Source organism: Prionailurus viverrinus, chromosome B2, assembly GCF_022837055.1.
Source record: "Prionailurus viverrinus isolate Anna chromosome B2, UM_Priviv_1.0, whole genome shotgun sequence".
NCBI classification, from domain to species: Eukaryota; Metazoa; Chordata; class Mammalia; order Carnivora; family Felidae; genus Prionailurus; species Prionailurus viverrinus.
In genome coordinates this window covers 117,088,919-117,111,761 of record NC_062565.1, presented here as the reverse complement: position 1 = coordinate 117,111,761, position 22,843 = coordinate 117,088,919, and the positions used below count along the sequence as shown (strand labels likewise).

The 22,843-nt window shown below is 36.8% G+C and overlaps 1 protein-coding gene across 3 annotated transcripts in view; it reads right to left on the bottom strand.

Moving 5' to 3' along the window:
- LAMA2 (laminin subunit alpha 2) overlaps positions 1 to 22,843 on the bottom strand; it is a 614,868-nt gene that overhangs the window by 245,534 nt on the left and 346,491 nt on the right. For all 3 annotated transcript variants that reach the window (XM_047859508.1, XM_047859510.1, XM_047859509.1), the window contains exons 15-17: positions 21,258 to 21,369; positions 15,506 to 15,619; positions 10,175 to 10,302 (exon numbers count right to left, since the gene is read on the bottom strand). In XM_047859508.1, the coding sequence (XP_047715464.1) occupies positions 10,175 to 10,302; positions 15,506 to 15,619; positions 21,258 to 21,369 (354 nt within the window). The remainder of the gene's footprint in view (positions 1 to 10,174; positions 10,303 to 15,505; positions 15,620 to 21,257; positions 21,370 to 22,843) is intronic.

Genomic DNA, 22,843 nt, shown 5'->3' with positions numbered 1-22,843 from the left:
GGCATACTTCTCTGCCTTGTGAGAGACATTTCTCAGGCAGGAACCCTTACCCCAAGATTGACACAATCACTCTCTGAAGACCCATGAAGCATTCTGAATTCTGTGATTTCTGCTGCTCTGCCATTTTAAAACAAAATGCCCCCAATTAATCTTTCTCCCATTATGTTTTCCCTAAATAGATTTATTTTTCTATTATATATGACAGGACGATTCAGTAGAGGCTTGCTTGATGGCTAAATGAATTAAGGAGTGAACAACAAATTAAACAGTGCAAGCCTCGATCTTGTTCTGTTCCTGACACTTGAGTAACTTTGGAATACTTTCTTAACTTTTGTGCAGGTCAGATCACAGGTACTACTTCTGAATAATATTCTTCTGGCTGAACTCATAGCAGTCCTGCAAAGATTTAATTTTTTTTTATAGTAGGAAGCTATTAGAACCGAGTAGCTCTACCATTTAAAATATTTCAACTCAGTGGAGAGTCAAAATGAATGTGTTGAGGCAAGGGGGGCGGGCAATGCCTGGTTTGGGGTATCTTGAGTTTATAAATATTACCCAGATAAAAGACTCCACATGAGGGAGTTGTGGTGACTGCCAAAAAGAGTGGAACCAAGTCATAGCCAGCCTGTGTTCTGTAAGAGGAGGGCCATCTTTTAGAGAGCAGCCTGGCACTTGTCACCCGTGACCTAAAAGGACCTCACCATGAGTGATTTTCTTGGCAGGCGAGTGACTGCATTAAAGAAAACAGGCACATGTAAAAATGGAAAGAAACAGATTTTTTTTTCTTTCCTCACCTCGTGATTTGCTATTGTTTTCAGACAGAAAAGGGAGGACTGGATTTTGACAAATCTCTAGAACACATGTATGTCTTATTTTAAAATTGGCATTCCATAACTGTCTCATCATCTAGGGACAAAGTGACTCTAACGAGAAGCCCTAGGTTTCCCACTCATGTGGGACTACGGTGATTGAAAGAAAATCATGCCAACTATTTTTTAAAATCCTAAATTAGTTTACCATAAGTCATGTCAAAGGTGCTTGACAGGGTTTCTGACACTGTAAAACCATAAAATAGATTTCAAATTCTTAAATATATTCATGTGTCAGTTAAAACCAACAGAAGTAAAGTAAAATGTACCCACTGACAAAAATCAACACCTCTTCAGGAAAAATCTTAAGGAATAACGATATATTAGATTTGACTAGCTCTTTGCATTTTCAGAGTGCTTTTACAAACAATTTTATCACATTTTCACAAAATCTTATAAATGGGTTGCAGCAGGCATCATTTGTCTTGCCCAAGGTCATTGCTGGTATCCAGGAGACTTGAGCATCGGACCCAGGACTTCTCATTCCTAATCTGACATTCTCTTCTCCCTCTAACCAGACAGCATCATTCTACTGGTAAGAATTAAATACGTTGAAACTTTTGGTAATATATGTACTTGACATGATGCATCTAAATAAAACGGATTTCAGGGGCGCCTGGTGGCTCAGTCAGTTAAGGGTCCGAGTTCAGCCCAGGTCATGATCCCACGTTTCATGGGTTCAAGATCCGCACCAGGCTCTAGATGCTGACAGCTCAGCCTGGAGCCTGCTTCAGATTCTGTGTCTCCCCCTCTCTCTGCCCCTCCTCTGCTTGCACTCTGTCTCTCTTGTCTCCCAAAAATAAATAAACATTAAACAATTTTAAATGAAACAGAACTCAATATTCTTTAAACAGTCTAAAATGAGGGCTCAATCCCTTACTGCTGTTATTACAGTTACAGCTATGGAGAAGAGGACTTTCGACAACAAAACTAAAATGAGAAGGAGAAAGGAATGCGTACAACAAAAACGCATACGAAATTTGTTTTGGCAACGGCAGCAAGCAACTTGACACTGATTTTGGCCAAAAAATGAAGCTAACTCTTCTGTGACAGAAAGAGGGAACTGTGAGATCATTGTTGCCTTTAAGTGATTCCAAGATTATGTCATTTAGCACTAGTTGGCTGGCTCTACACCAGCAGAGAGAGTGTTCTGCTTCCTGAATTATCCACTTCATGCCGCGGAAAACACAGGCAATCCAAGAACAGCGGGCATTTTCCACAAATAGGAGGAAGATGAGAAGCTACCAGTGGACTAGATAGTAAGGGTCTGCACATGGAAATAGTCTTTCTTTTCTTTTTTCTTTTCTTTTTAATGTTTCTTTCTTTATTTTGAGAGAGACAGCAAGCAGGCACAGGAGTTGCAGAGAGAGAGAATTCCAAGCAGGCTCCATGCTGTGAGCATGAAGTTCCACGCAGGGCTCGAACCCACGAACCATGAGATCATGACCTGAGCAGAAACCACGTTGCTGCTCAACTGACTGAGCCGCCCAGGTGCCCCTGGAAATAGTCTTTCTTATATATATATATATACATATACATACATACATATATATATGTATATATATATATTAATGTTTATTTATTTTTAAATTTTTTTTCAACATTTTTATTTATTTTTGGGACAGAGAGAGACAGAGCATGAACGGGGGAGGGGCAGAGAGAGAGGGAGACACAGAATCGGAAACAGGCTCCAGGCTCCGAGCCATCAGCCCAGAGCCTGACGCGGGGCTCGAATTCACGGACCGCGAGATCGTGACCTGGCTGAAGTTGGACGCTTAACCGACTGCGCCACCCAGGTGCCCCATAATGTTTATTTATTTTTGAGAGAGAGAGAGAGAGAGAGAGAGAGCGAGCATGAGAGGGGGGAGGGAGAGAGAGAGAGAGGGAGACACAGAATCCGAAGCAGGCTCCAGGCTCTGAGCTGTCAGCACAGAGCCCGACGCAGAGCTCAAACATGTGAGCCATGAGTCCATGATCTGAGCTGAAGTCAGATGCTTAACCACTGAGCCAGCCCGGTGCCCTGAAATAGTCTTTCTTAATGGTTGGTTGAATAGATTCTTATATTTGTAAGGATCCATTTATAAGTATGTAATATGTGTATGTATATGTGTATATGTATGAATATGTATGTGAATAGATGTGTTTGTGCTAGCATACGTGCATATGAACAGAAAGATACAATTGGCCTTGTTCCAAGAAGAATTTAATTCTACCTATCAAAATATATACATTAAGATAAAATGATGCAATAAAGGTTAAAGAGAAAAAAGCCACTTAAACATAAGATAAAATGAAGGGTGTATTTAGAACACAAAATTTGAATCGTAAGGTATGTTTATTTGAAAGTGGCAGTCGGCATATGGCTTTGAGCTTTCTTACAGCTGACGCAAGAGGGAACTGCATTGTCTCTCCGGTCTGTGATGTGATATGAAATAACCACTCCTTTTGCCACTGGCATGAAATCTCCATCATTATAAAATCAGGGCCACAAAATCAGGGCATGCTCTATGTTTGCATACACAATAGGGGAGCAGGACTCCCGCTAATGAACCGTAACCTGGAACATTCAGGTCAGGAAAGAGAAACCAGAAGACAAGATGTGTGTGTCAGTGAGGAAGCTACTGCGGAAAGGGCCATGAGAAGACCCCGTCACCACGGGCCATGGAGCAGAGCTTTGAGAGGAAGGGAGAAAAACAAAGGGAAAACTCATTTACTTCATGGGTGTGGTTTGGGCTACATGAAATTCTGAAGTGTCCTGGTAAGGTTTCCTCCTTTCAGGTCAATGATCTCTGTTTTTATTCTTAGGAGAACCATTAAGCAAACACATTTTTCTTTAATAACCTTCAAATAGTATGAAATCTTATTTAATGTCTACAACTGGATTTTGTAATTAGATTCTGAGTTATTCTCTGTGTCTTTGGATGCAATTTTTTTCTTTAACTTGAGTTTCTCATGCAGCCAAATGAGAGACTACGTTCTACCTAGTAAAGCCTTTCGTACTGATAAAGTATGAGAGCAAGTTCTCTGTAAAGTGTCATATTAAGTTGTAGCTGCAATTTAATAACACCTTAGAAGTTTCTGCCAAAATGTTGATTCGTTTCAATTTTAAGGTATTTAATTACTTGTTCATTAAACCTGCACTTTCTCAACACGTTCTAATCCTGAACATTTGCATTAGCATAACTGTCGCCAAACCCTAGAATCATTTATGATGAACATTTGCAGTTTGTTTGACATGAAGGTTTATTAATTTTCTTCTCTTTCTTTTTTTTTTCTTGCTTCTCTTCAATGTCTTTGTAATTGTTTTGATTTCTTTTTTTTTAATGAAAAAATGAATGAATTGTTTGAGAGAGAGACAGAGAGCAAGCTGGGGGATGGTTGTAGAGACAGAGAGTGAGACCCAGAACCTGAGGCAGGCTCCAGGTTCCAAGCTGTTAGCACAGAACCTGATGTGGGGCTCGAACTCACGAACTGTGAGATCGTGACCTGAGCTGAAGTCAGATGCTTAACCAACTGAGCCACCCAGGTGCCCCAGTAATTGTGTTGATTTCTATAGTCCCATCGGAAGAAGCACAGAGAGGTGAATCGGAATATATGGATTCTAACACTGGTTCTGCCACAAGCAAGCTGTAATGATCACGATCGAGGCCTTTTAATTTCTCTAGAGTTCAGTTCTTCCTTCTGGTATAAGGGACGAGTAAAATACATCATAACTGCTCATGTAGACATAAAACAATGTGTACAAAAGTGCTCTAGAACATTTAGCACACTATAAAATTTCTACATAATGTTGCTAAATATTCCCTTAAATTTACCTCTTGTCTTGGAATATTTATAATTCTCTATTAACTATTAATTTTAACAGCCATAATTCAATATAGTCTTTTCAGTGAGCCCCAAAGTCAGTTCTAGAAGTGTTCCATTCTTTTAAAACTTTGAATTTTAGCATTCCTGATGCATACAAAGAAGTAGCGTTCAAAATGATATGAATTTTATGATATAAATGGTTTCAATAATATTATCTATTCAAACATATTCTAAGTGTTCAAAGGTAGGCATTCATGTGTCTCTTTCATATTATATTTAATTCATAAGCTACATGATGCCAGAAATTAATGAATATAAAACATTTGAAATATTTACACTTTTATTTGCTTCTCTAGAGATAAATTTTACTACCTAGTTACGATCTATAGCTAAAATATATACATCACCAAGATGAGAAGCCTGAGCAAAAGTGGACACTAAGTAGTTGATGAAGTTGATATATATGTATAATTTAAATATTATATGCTTGTCTGTATTCATATATCATAATAATTATACCAATCGATCTCTATCTCCCTACATATTTGATTTATTTAGCAATATTATCTAAGAAATTTGGAGCCAAAATGCTTGTGATCTATAAGATTTATGATCAAGGATTAAATAGATAAATCACCAAAGCAAAACTATCACCAAGCTTTATACTTCTAGATGAAGGTTGCAGCAACCTTTAGCTGATTTTTTTTTTTCTGAATAACCTGTGAGAATTTCAATCCCATCTTCTGGCTTATTTGTGAATATTGAATTTATTCATCAGAGTTTTCAAGTCAGATTGTAATAGTAATGACGTTTGAAAAATTTTTTTAAATGAAGAGTTTCCCTAACTGTCCCATTGTTTAGTGATTTAAAAATAAAACATTTCAGGTTATTAGATTACAATGGATTTTTCTATTCACAATTGCACAGCTAAACTATGTTAATTTTCCAAGCTGTTTTAAATTTAAAAGTCTTTAATTTTTTTTTTTAATGTTTATTTTTGAGGGAGAGAATGGCAGAGTGTGAGCAGGAGAGGGGCAGAGAGAGTAGGAGACACGGAATCTCCAGTGCTGTCAGTGCGGGGCTCGAACCCATGGACTGCAAGATCATGACCTGAGCTGAAGTTGGACACTTAACCAACTGAGCCACCCAAGCACCCCTAAATTTAAGTCTTTATAACTCTAAACACAGAACTAGTATTTCTAAAGTAAGTGGACTATCACTCTCTCCTCTTTCTATTTATAAAAATTCTGTATTTAAAGCTAAAATTTACGACAGGTCTATTCTCAGTTCTACTTCTAATGATAAAATTATTATTTAATAATTTAATAATTATTTAATGTAAGTAAAGGTATCTCAAAAATTGAAGGATCTTTAAATACTTGGTGTCGCTGATGTTACTGAGTTGTCTTTATTATTTTATTTTTTTTAAATTTTTTTTCAACGTTTATTTATTTTTGGGACAGAGAGAGACAGAGCATGAACGGGGGAGGGGCAGAGAGAGAGGGAGACACAGAATTGGAAACAGGCTCCGAGCCATCAGCCCAGAGCCTGACGCGGGGCTCGAACTCACGGACCGCGAGATCGTGACCTGGCTGAAGTCGGACGCTTAACCAACTGCGCCACCCAGGCGCCCCTCTTTATTATTTTTTTAAGTCAAGATCTGCATAATTATACCAAATTGGAATACACATACTTGAGGAAGTACCATCCTTGTAACGGGGACCCAATCCTTTTGTCACTGATGGATGGTGACACTGACTTTCTTTTTTCTTCCAATAACACAATTAGAACCTATTATTAAAATTAAAGTAGAAGTACAGTAAACAGAGAAGGATGAGCCATGAATGTCTCCTCTGCATTTATAGTAATGTTGGTCAGACTGGAGGATAAACCCATGTCCAATCAATGACATAATTCTCAAAATGTATTAGACTAAGATTCACACTGTACAATCAGTGGCAGGACTGCTAGATTGATAGGTTGGCTAACACCTATGACATTTTGCCTGAGAAGGAGTGCACATAAATGAGTGACCAAATATAATCCCTCCATTTTCCTCAGTGAAAGTGAGTAATGAGCAGTGAGTTTCTAGTATATTGGATAGTCCAGGAGAATTTCATTCAGCCACAGTGAATGAGCAGGTCCTCTAACCCTTCACAAGTACACCAGCGAGCAAGGATCATGTTATATTACAGCCAGCATAGGGAGGACTCACCATTGATTACGAAGAAATTTAATTTGTTCTCCTATATTTATTATTTTCCGGTAGATTTCCCTTTTGCCTTTTTCTGCTTCACTGACACTCTTTGGATGCCAAAGGATCTTTAGTTTTGTGTCCACCCAAGCTTGCACCCTAAACTCTGGAAAGGTTTTTAGCACTAATATACATTAACCCAACTGCTCATTTAATTGTTTTTAATGTTATCACTAAAACTGAATGCAGTGTGATTTTTAAAGAAATCCTCAATGTAGATTGCAGAGAATTGGAAAGTACACTGACTTTAAACTTAAAATTCCAACTCTGATACTTTGTTTTATTATATTTTTGAGAGAGAGAGAGAGAGAGAGAGAGAGAGAGAGAGAGAGAGAGAGATTGATTGGGAATGTGCACACGAGCAGCACAGAGGGAGAAAGAGAGAATCTTAAGCAGGCGCTCTGCATTGTCAGCACAGAGCATGACACAGGGCTTGATCCCAGGACCCTGGGATCATGACCTGAGCCAAAATCAAGAGTCAGATGCTTAACCAACTGAGCCACCCAGGAATCCCTGATACTTTCTTTAATATATGACTCTAAGCAAGTTATTTAATAATAACCAGTACTTGTCTTGGACATAGCATGTCAAATCATTATTTTAAATGCTTAGTGTATTTTAAATTTACAAAATTCTCACAATCCTATAAGAAAGTCCTATTATCACAACTAATGATGAAATAACTGAGACACAGAGAGTTTAAGTAATGTCTGAGTCACACACCTAGAAAGTTTAGAACTTAGCATTTAAATCAAGGAAATGTAGTTCCAGAATTGGTTCCATAATGCTATTTTCCCACTTGGAGCATTTTTTCTTAATCTCTAAAATGGGACTAATATTTACTTTATTGGAATGTGTAGTGCTATACCTCATTAGTCTGCTTTTATTAAATATTAATGCTTTCTCTCTTTTTTTTATTCCAATGACTAAGGTGTACAATTCTGAAGGAGGTGGACTGTTGGAGAGAAGGAAGAGGATTTCATGTGGGCTGAAAAGTAGAAATCGCAATTCCAATGAGGATTTTAAACTTAATGACAGAATTATTCTCAATGTCTTTAGCTCATAGTATTCATTGACTCTAACAAAAGACGATTTTCATTAGCAGTGTGTTGGATAAGACCTCACTCAAAATATGACCAACTTGATAACACCTTTAGATTAAAAGACTACAGCTGACAGAATTTTTAAAAAATCACTAAAAATTTAAGCTCTTCAGGCATTATCACAACATTTAGAAATAGCTGGGAAGTGCCTAATATAATATGAACATTATTAAGCACTAAACTTACCTTTAAGAAGTCTCTAAAAAAAATCCCTTTCACTTAAACTTGTAAACTCATTATTTACAATGAGTTTAAACTCATTTAAACTTGTAAACTTGTAAACTCATTATTTACAATTTTTACTAGTACAAAAACATTGGTTTTGGCTCAATGTAGTATGCCCCCATTAAAATAAAAAAAAAATTTATGACTCAAGGTTTTGCTTAGGTATTTGCTTAAGGAGGGCCACTTGGACAGAATGAGCATTAGAACAGCTGGAGTAGAGTATTCCCCCAAAAGGGAAGGGGAAGAGGCAGACAAAATATATATTTTTCAAAGTCTTTTCCTGGGGCATCGGGGTGCTCAGTTGGTGAAGTGTCCGACTCTTGATTTCAGCTCAGGTCATGATCTCAGGGTTCATGGGATGGAGACCTACCTCAGCCTCTACTCTGGGCCTGGAGCCTGCTTAGGATTCTCTCTCTTCCTTCCTCTCTGCCCCTCCCCAGCTCATTCTGTCTCTCTCTCTTTCTCTCTGTCTCTCTCTCTCTCTCTCTGTCTCTCTCAAAATAAATAAACACGGAAAAAATGTAAAAAATAAAAATTCTCCAAGATTGCAAGGTTATTTTTCTAGATGAAATTAGAACATTTTTATTTTTTAATTTTTATTTATTATTTTTTAAAGTTTATTTATTTATTTTTGAGAGACAGAGAAAACACATGTGTAAGCAAATTGAGGAGGGTCAGAGAAAGAGGGAGAGAATCCCAAGCAGGCTCTGCACCCTCAGCATGGAGTCTGACACGGGCCTCAATCTCATGAACTGTGAGATCATGACCTGAGCTGAAATCAAGAGTCAGGCACTTAACCGACTGAGCCACTCAGGTGCCCCATTAGAAAAAAATTTAAACATAAAGAATAAAAACTAGATGACTGGAAAAACTGAACCAAGTTTTCATTAAACTTTTAAAATATTTAGTTTATATAAAATAAAGTGCTTATTATCACCCGTATTTCAATATTCATATAGTTTAAATATAGTTCTTACTGCTGTAACTATTTTAGAAAGATAAACTGATAGGGGCACCTGGGTGGCTCAGTCGGTTAAGCGCTGACTTCAGCCCAGGTCATGATCCTGCACTTTGTGGGTCAAGCCCCACGTCGGGCTCTGTGCTGACAGCTCAGAGCCTGGAGCCTGCTTCAGATTCTGTGTCTCCCTCTCTCTCTGCCCCTCCCCTGCTTGCACTATGTCTCTCTGTCTCGCCAAAATAAAATAAAACATTAAAAAATATATTAAAAAAGAAAGATAAACTGATATATATCATATATCATATGATAATATGATAAACTGTGTGATGACCAAAAGATAGGACGGGTGCTTAAAGATCAGCTAGACTGATCTCTTACTTTACCTTTTCTAGGAGTTTGTGACTTGCCCAAGATTCATAAATAAATAGTGTGAGACTGGGATCCAAATGAGCAATATTTGTGTTAGTGATCCTTTAAAAATATATGTATACATTATTTATTTATTTAAAGTAAACTCTATACCCAATGTGGGGCTTGAACTCACAAACCCAAGATCAAGAGTCACCTGCTCTCCCACTGAGCCAGCCAGGCACCCCAGTGTTATTGGCTTTTTTTTATTACAGCATGAAGACATGCGTGCATGTATGTGTGTGTACATGCGGGCACGTATATATATTTGTATAAAATATGTCTGTCCTTTATAGTTGCTTTAGACATTATATTTTAGTTCTATCTCATTAAATCACAGGACTAGAACTCAGATATTAAAAATTCTGTAGAATAAATAGCCACAACTTTAAATATTTTATATCTAGAAAAACTGGTATTACCTTCCAGAGAAAATCACTGCATTTATTCGTTACTTATTTACGTGTGGTAAGAGAAAGAAACATTTTATATCATAAATGCACTTGCAGAACTGGATGCCCAAATCATTAGAGGTAAGTTTGTGACTCACTTATTGGATGGGATATTGAGTGGACAGGCGCAGGGCTGACAGTCTTCAGAGGTTCCTTTAGTAGGATCACCATAGAAACCAGGAAGACATTTATTGCAGTATGGGCCACCTGTGTGATCCTTACAGTTCTGAGGAAGAAACACACATCAGAGTTTATTATGTTGGTCTCAAGCATCAATATATTACCCAAAATTGTTCTACAGAGCTATTAGTCTATTCCCTGCCAGGAAGAATAATTTTCCACATTAAATGGTCAATTTTACAGCTGGGAAATAGCATTGATAATTAATATGTAGCTTATGAACTACACGCCAGTCTCAGCATATGCATGCTTAACAAAAAACAACTGAAATTCATTATACCTTTTTTTCATTATATAAATCTTATTTCCTTTTTCTTTACTTTTCGATGTTTTTCATAAGGAAATACATGTGATCATGCATGCATGTGTACATGTGCATAGTCACAGAGTCCTAATAGTATATGTCTCATGGAAATCGTAGCTGCTTCTAGGTAAAAGTCCATTGCTCAGCTTAAAATTGGTGATTTAATGAGGATAGTGGCTACTCATACGAATGCTCTGGAACAATGATCCTCTTACCTCAGAGATTAATTTGGACCCCAGTGGGCTCTGATGATTGGGACAATGCTCTAATGTATTACATCTGTGAGGGGCCTGCCTGGCTCATATTTAAACAATGAGAATATTAAAACATGTTTAAATGTATTCTGATATATAATGAAACCACAAGGTGCCTAACAATGTCTCCAACATTTTTTATTTTTAATGAAACTACATTCTTCCTCAAAGTAGTAATCTTTGTTTTTGTCCTCTTCAAAGATAAAAAAAACAAAATAAAATAATTTGTATCTTGATTTCTTCATATTAAAGTACACTTATCAACTCAGACTGGTTCACAAAAGATGAACAATTCAGTGAACCAAACACTGGGATTGTCTATAAATCTTTCAATAGCACAATTTGATAAATTTTAATGCTTTGGCATCATGTAAACCTAACTTCTTCAATAAAATATACCTAATTCCTTTTAAAAAACCATCCAGTATGGATTCATTATGACTGAAATACATTTTTATTTTTACAACTATATGAAATTCTATTTTTCTCATGTTGAAAAGAGTTCCTCAGAGCTTAGGGGTGCAAAATCCTTATTTTTATGATCAGTAATTAAATATGTATAAGAAATCGCTAAAATATACACTCATTTTAAAGATAAAGTAAATATTTATCAAATCTGGTTGACTTTTGGAATGGCCAGCCTAATTTAATGAAAGGTCTGAAATATTATATCAGTATAAATATATATATATATATATATATATATATATACATATATATGTATATATATATATTTTTTTTTTAACGTTTATTTATTTTTGAGACAAAGAGAGAGAGAGGGAGACACAGAAGCTGAAACATGCTCCAGGCTCTGAGCTGTCAGCACAGAGCCCGATGCAGGGCTCAAACTCACGGACTGCGAGATCATGACCTGAGCCGAATTCAGCCTCTTAACCAACTGATCCACCCAGGCGCCCCTATATCAGTATATTTTTAAAGAAGCTCATTTTAGTTACATGTAGTAAATTGATTTAATAGAAACGCAAATAAATATATGGTTTTATTTTATTTCTTTTAAAATTTTAAATGCTTATTTATTTAATTAAACAATTTTAATCTTTATTTTTGAGAGAGAGAGAGAAAGAGATACAGATTGCGAGTGGGGGAGGGGCAGAGAGAGAGGGAGACATAGAATCCGAAGCAGGCTCCAGGCTCTGAGCTGTCATCACAGAGCCCCACGCAGGCTCGAACTCACAAACCGCGAGATCATGACCTGAGCCAAAGTCGGATGCTGAACCGACTGAGCCACCCAGGGGCCCCATAAATACATGGTTTTAAACAAAACCTGTTAAATACCTTGGAGAGAGGAATAGATTCTTTATTGAATAGAAGATATGAAATTAAAGCCAATCATTTAACACTCTGCATTTCTCACATTCTATAAAATGAGAAAGTTCAAGCCTATGAATTATGAAGTTTTCAAGCTCTGAAATCCCATGGCAGTCTCATCAACTACAAGCGAATAGATCATTCTTCAGTTAATCTCGCGATACTTGAAAATAGGTTTTTCTCCAAGGTACTTTAAATTGTCTCTCAAATGCATTTAGCAAGCCTTTCCAAAGAGAGCACAGAGACTACCTTTACTATTAACAGTTGTGCAAACAACAGCATATTAAGATGGAATGTATAAAGCATGGATCATGAAGGAAGGCTTCCCTCTTTGATTTCGTCTTCATACTAATTCCTTTCAAGTCCTCAAATTTAACTAAGGTTGGCTGTTACTAAAAACTTACATTGTTTTTTCAATATTCTTTGCATATTGTCATATTGACATGATCAAATCATATCTTTCAAAGACTTAGGGGTTTTAAAAATAAGATCAGAAAATTGATCCTCTTAACCACGTTTAAAATGGTATTTCTAAAACTCCACTGGGAATCTTGCATAACCTAGACATGCTGTTTTTCCTTGACTCCTGATCTAAAAGAAAAAGAACATATAGAAGTTGCTTACTTTTACTAATGTCGTATTTCATTTTGTGGAAATCACATTAATCTAACACTCAAGTGTTTTTGCAACTGAAACTATAAAACAGCATGAAGCAACAACACAGTGGAAATCAGAACTGAAAACATGAGAGGTGCACTCTGACAGGCTGGTTATTTTTACAGGTGTCCTGCTATAAAGTGATTTCCGAATGTCCATTCATAGCACATTGGACAATAACAGTGAGGAAGGTCAAGGGTACAATCTTTCCATGTGGCTTTAAATGTTTCCTGGGTTACTTCAAATGTACTTTGAGTTAAAATGACCTTTTTATATAGATCCACACTATAAAAGAGGTCTGGATTTTGATCTGCTATCAAAAATATATTTCAAGTAATTTCTTTCTTTTTAAAAAAAATTTAAATGTTTATTTACTTTTGAGAGAGACAGAGAGAGAGAGAGAGAGAGAGAGAGAGAGAGACAGTGAGAGTGGGGGGAGGGCAGAGAGAGAGGGAGACAGAGAGAGACAGAATCTGAAGCAGGCTCCAGGCTCTGAGCTGTCAGCACAGAGCCTGATGTGGGGCTGGAAGTCGCAAACCGTGAGATCACGACCTGAGCCGAAGTTGGACGCTTAACCAACTGAGCCACCCAGGCGCCCCATTTCAGTTAATTTCTAATCATATTTCAAACCAAGCTAACTGAAAAGCAGTTTATCTGTAAATTTCATAAATTCTCTGTGTAATGCTAGTGGAAAAAGCATACATAATTGATAAAGAAGATAAAATGTGGGTTAAGTAAACCTTAAAAATGTCCTTAATGTGTAACATTTAAATATTTTTCTCTTCATGGATCAAATCAGAACCAATATGCTCAAAATGGGATATTAGCACTTAGTTATCAATATCATTTCAGATAAAAGGCATCTGAATGTCTCCAGAAAATATCTTACATGATCCAGTATTAACCAGCTATAATGGAAAATGCAGAAAACACCAGATTCTGTTTCTATTGACACGATCTCTATTGTTTCCCTAAGACTCCTTCTGTTATTTAAAGGTGGATTCCTGTTTTTCTGTCCATAAAACAGAGCCAATAAACTAGGTTTCATCTGTAGAAGTTCTCAGATAATCACTGTTTCCTCCCTTCTTCCTCCCCAAATTATGCTGAAAACATTTTATTCTAAAAATAGGGCTCTCATTCTTATGTCACACAACCAAATGGACCAACAGCATTATCTGATTTAATCATAATGAATTTAACATGAAATATTACTATTAGAAACATTATAAGTCTGGTATTGTGATATATTTATTTTGTCTTTTCAGGTTTAAAGAAAGCAACTCCATATCAGCTTTGCGCTGAATAGTTCCTAGAGCATGTTAGCAAAGTGTTTAAAGGTAACTCAATATTTTTCCCAGGGTACATTTTAAATGACTCATGGTATAATTAAAATGAAAATCGCTTAGTCTTTCTATTCATAAAAATGCCATTGGAAAAATCTACGGATCCACAAATTAAGGCTATCGTGCTTTACACTGCAATGCAATTAAACAAATCTTATACAGAGAAAACAGAAAGAGCATCAATAAACCTAAATGCCAAATTACATTGAGACAAAGCCCTGAATTTTCATTTTGGGTTTGTCCCAGAAGCTTTTAAGTGGAAGAAAAGGGGGGAAACATTGAGCAAGAGGAAGAAAGAACATTAAGAAATAAAGATAGCAGAGTCTGCCTTAAATTCTACAGGGAAATGAGAATATGATATCCTCCTAAATTGGCACTGTTTCAAATTGTGTTTCTGCAGGACTAATGAAATGAGAAGTGTTGTTTCAAGCTTCATGCCATGTCAGAGAATATCAAACTAACATGCCCTTGAGTTCATCAGGATGGTCTATGTGGTGTATATTCTCCAATCTAGAGGCTTCTTAGCAGGTAGAAAGTGCTGGCCTTTGCAGAGAGCTTTCCTTCTCCTTCAAAGTTTGGCTTTCCTTGTAGCTGGAAGAAGCAGCTTTGATGAATATGTGGTGCATATATTTATTATTTTTTAATCTACATATGACATTTATTTTTAAAAAGTTTATTTACTTTGAAAGGGATAAAGAGAGAGCTGGGGAGGGGTAAAAAGAGGGAGAGAGAGAGAATCCCAAGCAGGCTCCACACTGTCAGCATGGAGTCCAATACGGGGCTCAAACTCACAAACTGTGAGATCACGACATGAACCAAAATCCAGAGTTGGACATTTAACCAACTGAGGCACCCAGGTATCCCTACATATGACCCTTTTTTTTTACTTACATGTTGAAATTTTAAAATAAAAATCGTGTAGTATGCCCTCATTGTTTCAATGTGGAAGAAACTGAATTATGTGTATTATAAAAGTTATATTTTATACTTTTCATATCATGGGGATACAAACCATTTTCTGTTATGGAAATACAGCCTATTTTTGGTAGATTTATGGAAGGGATTGAAACCACATACATTCAGGGTAGATACGTATCTCAGTCATTAGTTATATTTTATGATGATGTATCTAATTCTAATTGAGGTCTTACACTAATATGGATAAACATCTCCTAATACTTGTTAGTCAGGAAAACCACATACGAAAGAGCATTCTCAGCTTCCAACTCCATTCAATATAAAGATCCCTGTCAAATCACGTCTTGACTCAAGTGTTTGTCCCAGAGGTGGTAATTGACCTGCAGACCTATTGAGCTGATTTCAGCCTTGTCAATCAGCATCCCCAAAGGAGAAAGCACTTACCAGGCATTCTCCAGTGATGTCATCACAAGATTCTGCATGGCCAAAGCATTGACATGGTTCACAGATGCCACCCAAAATAGTGCCATTGACTCGTCTGTGCCGAGGCCAACAAGACTGAAAGAAAGATAAGGTTTCAAGTCTCAGGGATTTTTTTCTTAAGGTTTTTTTTGTTTTGTTTTGTTTTTTTGTTTGTTTTTTGTTTGTTAAAGGGAAATATTTAGGTAGCAAATTCAGCAAACATGCTCATCAAAGTGTTGCTACTATTGAAACATTGCTACAGAGCTATTCCTCCTGACATTTGGGACTTTTGTACTGACCTTAGCATTATTGGCAGGTATGAGATTAGAGGAAGCATTAGCTTGGTGTCTCTTCTGAAATGGTAAAATAAAGAAGAGATAAAAAGAATTGAAATGTGACAGTCTCAAAGTAAAAAGCACAGACAGGAAAATAGAAGGAAAAGTACTGAAAAAAAAGCAGCAGACATAAAAAGACTTTCAGAGAACCTTAGCCTAAGAGAGCACCTAATATCATCCAAAGGAATGTCGATTTTCTGGAATACATTCCCTCACCCACACAGAACTGCCCTTAATTCTGTCACTTTACAATCATTGGGAAGAAAGGTAGTGTCCCACTCTTACATTTGACCCACATACACAGCTGATGTCTACACACAAAGAGTCCATATCTTTCATTCTCATCCTATTATGTTTTCTCAAACTTGCACATGATTCATTTACCATATATTCCCTTGATATTTTATTTTCATTGCATTATTCTACTAGAAGTCTACTTACATTCATCATTCCTTTTAAAAGTGTGGAACACTTTATTATACAAAAATGGAATTCTGATTAAAAACATTCAGGCCTTAGAATAACTTTATGTCACCATCAGCTCTAGGTTCACTGTCACTCTTAATTAATTAAATTTCCTTTCCATGGGGGTTACTGCAAACTGTATGGGATGCACAACTGGGGGGGGGAGGGCAAACACTGCTGCCCTCTGGAAGCTTGTGTTCTCTCTCAAGTTCTAATTTCATTTTGTGGGTGATTTATTATATTTCTGGCTGGTTTACTACAACGTAATATATCATGAAAAGACCTTTTTTCCAGTTGAAAATGGAAACAAGAGAGAAACCACGGAAGTAATAAAGTTTATAGAATTGTGTTGTGTACTGCTAGAAATGTTCATTCTGCCTCAGGGTGTGAAGGTTCTTAAATTTGAACATCAATAACAAACACATAAAAAAGGGTCTGCTGATACTTCACATCTGAAAGGAAAGCAAAAATGACTTTCCTCTTAATTTGGGCAGTACAAGAAAGGTGTTGATTTTTTTGCCCCTTTCTAATAATTTCTCCTCATTAAATTTTTTGCCACCTTAGATTCAGTGTAGAAGAGATTTCCTTCTCCAATACGTATTTTTAAAAACTGGTGAAGTCATATACCCAGAAGAGGGTAGAAACCAAGGGTGTTGATAACAGAGAGAGAACTGACTTACTGTTTTCAGGACAAATATTCATAGAATTGTCATTAATGAGCTTTTTTTCTTTTAATACTCTGCAAATGTCCTACTCATACCACAGCCTCATCAAATCTGTAAGTATCAGCGATATCTCCATTTGCCATATTCTTTTCTGGAACAGTGGAGCGGGGCATGCAGAATTCTTCCTCTCCTGAGATAAGTCACTACACTCATAATCTGCATTCCATTATCTGTTATCTTTCCAATACTCTTTCTCTGGGCTCTACCAGTAATACCTTCCTTTTCCACTGGATCATTACTATCAGCTCAAAAATATGATTTTCTATCCCCATTAAAAGTTAACAGATGTGACAAAATTACTTCCTTAATATCTCAGAGCTTTCCAGTTACCTACCTGTTTTTCTTTCTCAGTAAAACTACTCTAAAAAGTCTTCTCTTCTTCACTTCCCTCTCATGCTTCATTCCATTCTACTCTGTCTTGTGCCATCACCACTCAATTACAACTGACCTTGGCTATGCCACCACATTCCAGGTAACCAAAGCTGGTAGACCATTCTGTGACTGCATTTTATCTGACCTCTCATCAACATGTGGCTTAGTTGACTCCTCTCTCCCTCAAATGCCCTCTGCTCTCAATTTCCATGCCATCACAACTCCATGTTTCCACATTGGCTTTTTGCTTTCTCCTCTGCTTTGACCCAACTTCTCATTGGCAAGAACTCCTAGGGGCTTGATCGCTTTCCTCCTCTTCACACTGTCTCCTAGGTAATTTTATTCAGCCCCATAGTTGATGATCTCTTCCAGACCTGTAGACCAGACGGATATTCCAGGTTCAGGACCTGCATATTCAACTGTAAAGTTGACATCTAGTTTACACTTTTCACACCTAATATTTCTAAAATGGATTGTTGATTCCATCTTCTGCCCACTGCTAATCCTCCCCAGTCTTCCCCAGCTTAGTAAATGGCTTTGCATACAATTGCTCCAACTGGTAATCTATGACTCATTTCTTTCTTTTTTTTTAAGTTTTATTTATTTATTTTGAGAAGAAGAGAGAGAGTGAGCATGATCAGGGGAGGGAGGGAGGGAGGGAGGGAGGGGAGGGAGGGAGAGAGAGAGTGAGAGAGAGAGAGAGAGAGACAGAGAGAGAGAGAGAATCCCAAGCAGGCTCTGCACTGTCAGTGCAGTGCCCAATGTGGGGGTCGACCCCACGAACCATGAGATCATGACCCGAGCTGAAATCAGGAGTCAGACGCTTAACTGACTGAGCCACCCAGGCACCTCTATGACTCATTCTTAAATTCCTTACTTCTTTAAACTCTGCTCTGGTATGTAATCTACAATAAATCCTATTGGTTATACTATCAAAATAGAGAGTAAACCCATATCTTTTTACATCCCCTGCCATTATCCTAACATAAACCATAATAGTGTCTCCTACCACAGTAGTCTATGAGCCACTCTTCCTCTTATTCTTGCCTTCCTATATTATGTTCTTCACTCTGTAGCCATAAAGAGTTTTTCGAATAAGAAAACTAAGATCAAGTCACTACCCTCCTTAAAGTATTCTAACGATTTTCTATTATGCTTAGGATAGAATCCCAAATTATTATAATACATACAAAGCTCTGGATGGTTTGGCTCCTCCAGTCACATCATGTACTATTCTCTCCCTTGCTTACTATGTTCTAGTCGGCCTTGCCCTCTTTCAGGTCCTTGCAGACTCCAAGCTCCTTTCCACTTCCTCCTAAGCCACTTCCAGCTTTCTCTGCATAGCTGACCCTTCTCACTCTTCAACACCCAGTTTAGATGCTACCACTTCAGACAGCCTTTCCCAAAACCTTTTACAAAGTAGTCCCTCTTATCTATTCTTCCTGTGCCCATTCTTAGTAGCTGTATCGAGACACCTTGTTCATTTTCTTCATGACATTTATTACATGTATTTAAATATGTTCTCCGGCATACTGTCTAGCCTACAACCAAATGTAATGTCCTTGAGGGTAGGGACTATACCTGTGTTGTTGATCACCTAATCAGCCATGCCAAGGGTCTTGACTGTGTCAAAATGCATGATTATCAACATCTATTAGCTAAACAAAAGTATGAACACTCCTATGAGGTGGTTAATTTTATTTTGATCATATAGAAAGAAGCAAAAACTGAGATTTGAATTAAAACACATTTTTTCAGTACCAGATGTTGCTTATACTTCTTCACCTGTCCCACTTGTGAAGTGAAATGAATTATGATGGTATTAAGAGTACAAGAAAAATTGGAAAGATAAACTGCAGAGGGATTTATAAGAAGTCAGGTAGAAATGAAGAAAAAAAAAAGGTTTGAATCAACACTGTGGCCCCAAATAGAGTAAAAGAGAATGATATTATAGTGAGTGGTTTGACCTGGTTTTTGGCAACCTAGCATGAAGACATTCTGGTCTTTGTAAGTTACTCAGCATTGCAGAGGTCTGTGCATATTAGGGTTAGTAAAGCTGATGTGACTGGCCTTATGAACTCAGTAAAAAGCAGATGAAATCAGGAAAGGACAGGAACGAATGCGAGCAAGTCTAAACATCTGATGTTTTGTTTGGATTCTTTCATACTCGTGTGCTTCTCTCTTCCCACCTAATTGTTACCATTGTTTAGCCTCCAATTTGAGGTTTTTCCACTGCAGGATACTTTCAGTGACACCTGTCTCTGCTCACCTCTTTGAATGATTATTGCACTTATGTTCTGTACCACTCACCCGTCCCTTAATTATATAGTGCTGTGATCCAATTTTTCATAGGTATTTGTTCTGTCTCCCTAAACAGATTGTGAGCTCTTTAAGGATGGGGATTTTGATGTAATCTTCTTGATAATCCCTTCAGCACCTAGTGCAGAATTTACCAAAGATTCACAATAAATATTTTTGAAGAAAGGAAAGAAGAAACAAAAAACCTAGCCAACTGAGCAATTCTGATATTTAATTTTGTATCGACGGGTATTTGGAACTTCCATAAAGACGATGAAGAGTACTAGGGAAAACAAATGTGGGGGTAAGTGGTAAAACAAGCATAGAATCAAGGTGTTCATTCTTCCAATTGAAATAGGAACTTAAAGGTTCAAAGACAGCTTTCTGGTTTGAAATAAAAACTGCTGGGCTCTTCATAAAGTATGTGCTTCATCAAATACAGCATGTATTTTATATGTAAAAATCAAATTAATGTTGACAGAGCTAATTTATTGCCACAATTATTTTTCTCTTCTTGAGATGAATTTTGGAAAAGCAAGGACATCAATGAATTTCATTTCATTTTATTTCTAGATAGGTGAATCTGAGCCTGGCTAAAGAAAACACATTTGTCATGAAGATGACTCTGAATCCTATGTATCTTCTAAAAGCATGCATTATTTCAGAGTACAACAGAGCTGACGAAGCAATGCCCAGAGTATTTCTATAAATGGCATAATGGGATAGTGTGCTGAAGTAGAACATCTTGGTACACTCAAACGATTCCTTAAAGGCACCATTTTTAAAGAATTTAAGCTCCTATTTATCTGCAAGCCATGTCCTCTATCAGGAAAATTGTGTTTACGTTATATGACTGGGTTTCAAGTGAAACCAATTTCAAACCACCTAAGAAAAAGTAAGTAGAAGTAAATAAAAGTTATTACCTTAAAACGACACACTGTGGTATTAAGTAAGAAATGTTAATCTTATTAGAAATCTAGAATACTGGGGTAACAAGGAATATCTCAAATAAATGAATCAAAGGCATGTAGGGAATTTCCAGATCACGGTATTTCTTCCATGTATTATATCTTGATGTTTTAAAGATTCTATCCTTCAGAGGCTTGCGGTTTGGCATTCTTAGAAATAAAGCAGAGCAAGAGTATGGTACATAAGATTAGAAACTAGAGGGAAAGGGGAAAACAGTGCTAATTCCTGGTAAGCGCTGAGGTAGAAATGAAAGGAAATTATTTTGAAATATTAAATATTACTCTGCTATCATTCATCTTATCTTATCAACCAATGAAATAGGAAATAAACACTTAGGGAAACCTCAGATTTTCATCTGTAGCAAGGTAAAATATCCAAAAGAGAAACATAACTTCAAGATGACGTAATATGAGCGGTGCTCTATTAGAAAGCCATGATTTGGGGCACTCAAGAGTCTTCTTTAAGTAAAACACTATCATTTATTTGCGCCATCATTGATGGAGGAAGGTTTGCTGAAAGCAATGTTGAAGGAACTTGGGAGGCGCCAAGGATTTATTCTTGCAAACTTGCCTCACAAGAGGAGCCAGAATACCCACGTGGACACTGGCAAATCTCCACGGCGGTTGCAATGGTTCCATCAGTAGGATAGGGGACTGCGGATTCAAGGCCAACAGAGCCCAGCCTGCAGTGGAAAGAAAAAGAGATGGTGACTAGGTAAACCAACTCTTAGGTACTATAGAGTTTGAGGAATAGTAATCAGGTTGGTAATATAGGTAAACTCTTTGTGGTGAGAGGGAAGGCCAACGAATATCTACAACTTGAAGCCCTGCTCATTCCTTCTATTAGGTAAAATATGTCCAGGTGCTCACAACCATGACCACATCAAATGTTGAAAAGATATGAGAATATTCTTGCCCAGTTCTTGGGTTTTGGCTATTTGTTTCGATTTCATTATTATTATTATTATTATTATTATTATTATTATTAATTTTTGGAGATAGTTTAAAATAATGTAGTTGAAGGTATTTTTAAAACAGAAAACATCACATGACGGACTCATTTTAACGTTCAACTAGAAAATCAAAGAAGACAATATTAATATCCAGCTCAAGCTTTTAAATTGAAAGGAAAGATGAAAGCAAAAAGAAAGAGAGAAGAAGGAAGGAAGGAAGGAAGCAAAGAAGGAAGGAAAGAGAGAAACAGAAAAAGAGAGAAAGAAAGAAAAAAGTGATTTTCATTTCTTTTCATCAGAAACAAATCTGCACATTGGGAGGTAAAAGCGAGACTTTTTCAAATACTCAGTTGAATTAGAACTATTTTCTTAATTTGTTTTGACCTGAATTAAATGCATTGTTCTATGTATCCATGGGTTTCATTTTATTAGTACTTCTGTACAATCTGGTGATTTTAGCAGAGTGATTTGGTGTCACTCATTATTTTGGGGAAAAGCTGGTTTGTCTAAACTGAAATCACTGTTAATATAAGTGGTATATGTGTATATTATGTGTGTGTGTGTATTTCCTATATATTTCCATATTTCCTATATATATATTTCCTTCCAAAATATGCAAACTTAATATGAATTAACAATTTAAACATTGGTGTCTTATTGGATTTTTCATTTTTTTTTAAAAAGGAAATTTTAAAAGCTTTAAAACCTTTTTCACTCCCACTTTACTAATCCTAGACACTTGATAGTACCTTGCATGTGTATGACCTCATACATAACCAAAAAGTTGAAAAGAGAAACCAAAGCAATTGGGTGGGATCATCTTAGGGGCTGTGTGCTAACCGGCATCTTCTAAAGACAAGCCATTTATCTTTAGCTACAGAGTAGTTCATCCACAACCATTTCTTGAATGATTTCTTCTCTGGGAGAACAGTCTGGACAACCTAGTAAAAGGTCCTAAACTGGTAAGTGTTAAAAATCACTCTTTCATAGTGTTTAGGTTACATAGGGATTTTCAGAGAAATCTCTAAGTTGTCATTTTTTCCCCACCAAATCAATCTGTACAAGATGTATAAGTGGAGATTTTTTCATTTTTTAAATTGGGGTGAAATTCACATAACATAAAAGTAACCATTTTAACGTGTTCATTTAGTACATTAACAAGGTTGTGCAACTACAACCTTTATTTGGCTCCAAGCATTATCGT